At 40.9% G+C, this 5,266-nt stretch overlaps 1 protein-coding gene across 2 annotated transcripts in view; it reads right to left on the bottom strand.

Moving 5' to 3' along the window:
• The window catches only part of arid4b (AT-rich interaction domain 4B), a gene marked incomplete in the record, with an annotated part of 39,475 nt that overhangs the window by 18,134 nt on the left and 16,075 nt on the right, over positions 1-5,266 (bottom strand). For both annotated transcript variants that reach the window (XM_014005925.1, XM_014005926.1), the window contains 4 exon segments: positions 400-547; positions 3,314-3,405; positions 3,526-3,605; positions 4,535-4,625. In XM_014005925.1, the coding sequence (XP_013861379.1) occupies positions 400-547; positions 3,314-3,405; positions 3,526-3,605; positions 4,535-4,625 (411 nt within the window).

Here is a 5,266-nt window from a genome sequence, read left to right as displayed (position 1 = left end):
ACACACACACACACACACACACACACACACACACACACACACACACATATTGTAACAGTCACAAACAACAAAGGCTCGTCAGCATGGCAGCAGGATTCAGACTCTGAGACGAGGAATTAATTGAAATGAAACTGCACTGACTCACACGTCCTGCAGAGGACTGCAAATAACTCAGCTGCAGCAACACACGTGTCCCAACGGGTTTTTTTTTTTCACGGTGGCTGGATTCTAAAGCAATCACATAATCCTGCTGAGTGCTGGGGTTACATAAGCGGGCGGTTTTGATGAAGCGGCACAATGCTGCGAAGATCAGCAGCAGTGGCCTCTGGTTCCTCGCCGCGATGCAGCACAGCAGCTGGGAGAGAAAAAATAAAAAAATAAATACATAAAAAAACTCACCAGAGCAGGATACCACGTCATCTTCTTTTTGTCAGCAGCGGCGGCGGCGGCCCCCTCCACACACACCACCTTCCCGAACAGATCTTCATTCGGCCGCTGATCGCTCTCCTCTTCCTCGCTGGAGGATGAGGAGAGCTCCTCTTCTTGGCTGCGGGAGGGAAAGGGACAATTTGCTCAACAAAGGTTCATAAATACTTCATTCTGACTTTAGTACATTTGGGAGATTTGGATTTAAATCTGGATAAAAAACTGAAGTCAATCGATTCTTTGGTTCAAAGATCAAATCATTTCTTTCTTTGTTCGGTGAAAAACAGCAGACAGACGTGTCTCTGACTGATCCTCTGTCCTCTTTTTATGCCTCACTAGGTCAGGTCTGTGCGACTGATCCTCTGTCCTCTTTTTATGCCTCACTAGGYCAGGTCTGTGCACAACGCCGTGCACGAGTCTGTGTACAAGTACACACAGAGTGTGTAACGAGCAGTAAATCAGTCAGGGCCGCCGCTACTACAACAATAATAACAAGAAGCCGTGAATCAAAGCCGTAAACAAAACACTTTAACTACCAATGAAGCCCAGGCTCCGTTTCATTTAGCTCTGAACATTAAAGATGCTGAGTTAAAGCTACATTTCTGCCTTTTACATTGAAATTTGCTTAAGGGCTTTTGAAAGGAAATAAAGTTTAGAAATGAGACTGAAGTTTGTGAGATTTATGGAATCCAAACCAGGTTTTTTAAAGCAATGACTGCAGAACTCACATGTTTAAAATGATCAGGAAACTCCAAAGAATAGACTTATAATAATAACATGAGGTGAAAGAAGACAAACATTCCTACGTTTTGATGTCTAATCTGTTTCTGTACCAAACAGAGAAATGGGAAAATAAAAAAAGAACGATGAGGAGAAAGGAGAAAATGATGCAACAGCTCGAGAGGAAACTGTGGATAAAAGAGGAAAGGTCACCAGTTTGGTTTTATTTTCCTGCTTCTTATTTCAAACAGATTAAAAAAACTAATCAGTAATTATCAACACACCAGGAAAGTCCTTTGATCCACTTGTTTGATCCGGATCAAATAGCGGATTAAATTATATTTTCTGTGGTGTGGTTTGCATTCACATTGTGCTWYWTGCAAGCCAACTATAATTTATAAACAAAGCCACGCAGGTGACGATCATTGCTCCCATTGGACAGAAATGAAAGGGGGCGGTACAGAGCACAAAMCAGGAAACAAAGATGCTGTTAAAACATCAAGAGCAGCTCATTCAGTGGAGGCTTTTTAGATGATATAATAATAATTTTGGGACAGTTTTGTCAAATGTGTGCTGCAAACCTAAAGCAGACAAGATGCTCCGCATTCCCTGACCCACAACGACTCATTGTAGCGGAGTGTTAGCCTTAGTAACACTGAAGGGCTAATTCTGCTTAGCAAACGGTGGTTTGTGAAGTCCAAAAATGGCAAGTAGGGGTCTCTGCAGAACGTGTTGTCTTGTGGGCGGAGACGGCCCAAATCATCATTGGCCGAGGTCTTAATGTGGGCGGAGACGGCCCAAATCATCATTGGCCGAGGTCTTAATGTGGGCAGAGATGGCCCGAGACGTGATTGGTCGGATTGACGGTGGGGTTTGAGGCTGGAGGCAGCGGGGAGTAGCTTGGTCAAGTTGGGCAGGAAGTAACTTTTTTTTAGATAAATTTTAGTCATAACTTGAGAAAGGAAAATGCTAGAAGCACGAAATTTGAACATCGTACATGTGAAAGGATGTGTAACAAAATGGCTTGGTTAAAACTTCCCTAACCAGCCTGTAAAAAGATAGCTGAAAATCAATTTTTTTACAGGCTGGTTAAGGATGTTTTAACCAAGCCATATTGTTAAACTTCCTTTCACATGTACGACGTTCAAATTTCGTGCAGCTAGCACTTTCCTTTCTCAAAAAAGGCGCCTGTTTCCTGTAGTTGGTTTGGTTCCAGGCTGGTCTGTATTCACATCTGAAGTGAACCGACACAGAGTTCATTTGGACACGAACCGAGACCACCTCAAAAGCRGGTCTCGGTCCGGTTGTTTGATGGGTTCACATGAGTGTACTCAAATCTGACTAAAAGGTCCGGACCAATGTGGGAAATGAACTCTGGTCYGTTTAAAGCGGATCAAATGTGCTACAGGAAGTCACGGCACAATATTCTTGTGTAGAAACTGTGTTTTATTTCAAATCAACAAGCTACAAGAAAACAAAACATTCACCAGCATGGCAATAATTAGATAAATATATAATCCTACTGTTTCTTWTTTCTCAAAAAGAAACAAAAAAAACAAAGCACCAGCAGCCCAGTCACCTCAGTCATACTAATCCTGGAGTTAAAACATGATCAGGATCTCGAGGTACAAAAGGTCTGAAACGACGCTAATACACAGCTGGGACCGTTCCAAGTCAATATTGCATCAATGTTTAAAAGCAATATTGACTTTTCTGTGGGAGCAATTAGAAAGAAAGTCAGAGAATAAGATTACGTAGCCGAGTGTCCTCTTTTTAAACGAGACGAGACACAATTATACCCAGAACCAAATAAACCCTGAGCAGTTCTTACTCCCTGAGGAGGACTRTCCCATGAGCACCAGAGGATTAAAAACACCGACTGGAACGTCTGAGTTAAAGGAGGGAGAGCGGCGTGCTCGCAGAGCAGAGCTTTCTTTTCAGGGGCAGGTTAGATTTTGATTTTGATTTATTTATTTAACAGGAAAAGATTATTAAAAATCAAGCCTGATTCAGCATAATTGCTGTTTTACAGCAGGTTCCTGTTCTGCAGCACATAAAACACTCAGAATTACAGCATCACAATCACATCATTATTATTACACCATAGACACAAAGACAAACAAGCATACCAAGAGAATATAGAAACCAGGAGAAGGACGGGACTCACACTGGGTTCGATCGTCGGCCGCGGTTTCCTTTCTTTCCGATGACAGGCGTGCCGAAGTGCTCGGGGTTGGTGAGAGGGAGCCTGTCGAGCGTCTGATGAGAAACAACAAAAAGCATCAGCTGAAAAAAACAAACTTTCATGACACACTGAAGCAGGAATCTGTCAATAAGTCAGCATCAATGTGTAAATGAGGGATGAAGATCGCCACTCGCCTCGCTCTCTGCGAAGTGACGCGCTCCTTTCAGGCAGAGAGACGAACGCCTCAGGGTCTTCTCGTCTCCGTCGTCGAAAACTGCCAGGATGAGAGACAAACCCGTTAGGCTGCTGCACGCTGGCCAGGAGTCGGTCAAAAACACACAGATAAAGCCCGCCCACTTCATTCAAAAACACACAGATAAACCCCGCCCACTTCATTCAAAAACACACATAAACCCCGCCCACTTCATTTTCTCCCTCGTGAAAACAACAAAGGACCATCCTCAAAAAGATTAATTTAATAAACATATTGTGTAACGTGTTTGCCAACACGACAGAGAGACTTACTAAACAAAACATTTCACATCAGAGCAGACTGTAGAGTTTTTATTCAACACTGAAGAAAACTGGCTCTGAAAGTTTGAGAACTCGCTTTTTCCCCAAGTTTTATTAATTATTGATCAGTTGTGGACTTTTTAAAGACAATCCAGACTGACAAATYACTTCGAGTCTTACAGTATTTACAGACACATTACTCCAGTGTTCAGTTCTTTCTCTGGACAGAAATGCCGAGTCAGCGTTCACACAAACWATCAAACCTTTCCTGCATTCTTTGTTTTATTTCAGCTTTTTATCTGTCAAAACGTTCAGCTCATTCAGGAGATTTTTAACTTTTAAAATATATTTAACTTCTTTAAATTTATTCTGCTGTTTCATGATCTGTTGTGGTCTATGGTTGTCAGCCGTGGCGGCCATTTTTAATTATGTTGACATCAAAAGTTACGATATGAATTCAGTGAAAGTTTCTGGAAGAATCCATCCAGTGGCTGATGAGATATTTTGCTAACTGACTCTACACCTTGCTCAATCAGTCGGCGCTCAAAGCTACTACCACTTTAAATTTAAGCTAATTATTTTTCAACATTGGCTGAGCTTTGGTCATTTTTGTAACACCCACTGAGCTGTGYCGGCCATCTTGAATTGGATCGACTCTGAATGAGCGGGCGGGAAATGACGCCGACTCACCGACTGTGTAAATACTGGCATCGGTCAGCTTGTTAATCGTGGCCTCTTGGTAAACTCCGTCCTGATTCTTCACTTCCACGACAACACCCACCTGTGTGACGAAAACACGATTATTACTGCTTAATAAACTTTTTAAAATAATAAAACCATTAAATTAATACATTTACAAAAATCCAAAGCGACGGAAATGAAATTAAAAATCTAATGAGACACTGCCTGATGCGCATGTGATTCTTAATTTGATAGCCATAAAAGCCTCAAAATCTGCATGTTTTTATTCTGATCATTTCTACAGAATTAAATTATTGTTTATGGGTTAATACAACTGAAACTCAGTTGTAAAACAAATATTCCTCATCTTAAGGCCCTGTCACATAATACAGTTTTAAACAACTTGTAAAAAGTTTGTCCAACACTAAAAATGTTTAAGATGAAAACAGAATTTAAAAAATCTACTGGAAGTTTCTTTCGAACCTACAAACACTGTAATGCTAACAGATCAAATGTATGCCTGATATGAGTAAATAGTCACAGTAAAATCGCTCTCCATCGTTTGATTTTCTCTTAAAATGACTCTACTTCTGTCAACTCATCCTTACAGCTAAAAAAATAAAACAAAACATTAAAATTTGCATATTTTGAAAACTATTATGGATTTTAAAAAAGAAAAAAATTGTATAGGTCTTCTGGACGGGTTCTTCTCTAATGAAACGTTTCGTCTCTCCTCCAAGA

This window comes from Austrofundulus limnaeus, unplaced genomic scaffold (genome assembly GCF_001266775.1).
Source record: "Austrofundulus limnaeus strain Quisiro unplaced genomic scaffold, Austrofundulus_limnaeus-1.0 Scaffold33, whole genome shotgun sequence".
Classification (NCBI taxonomy): Eukaryota; Metazoa; Chordata; class Actinopteri; order Cyprinodontiformes; family Rivulidae; genus Austrofundulus; species Austrofundulus limnaeus.
The sequence above is the reverse complement of the archived record's forward strand: the minus strand, read 5'-3'. Positions and strand labels throughout refer to the sequence as shown.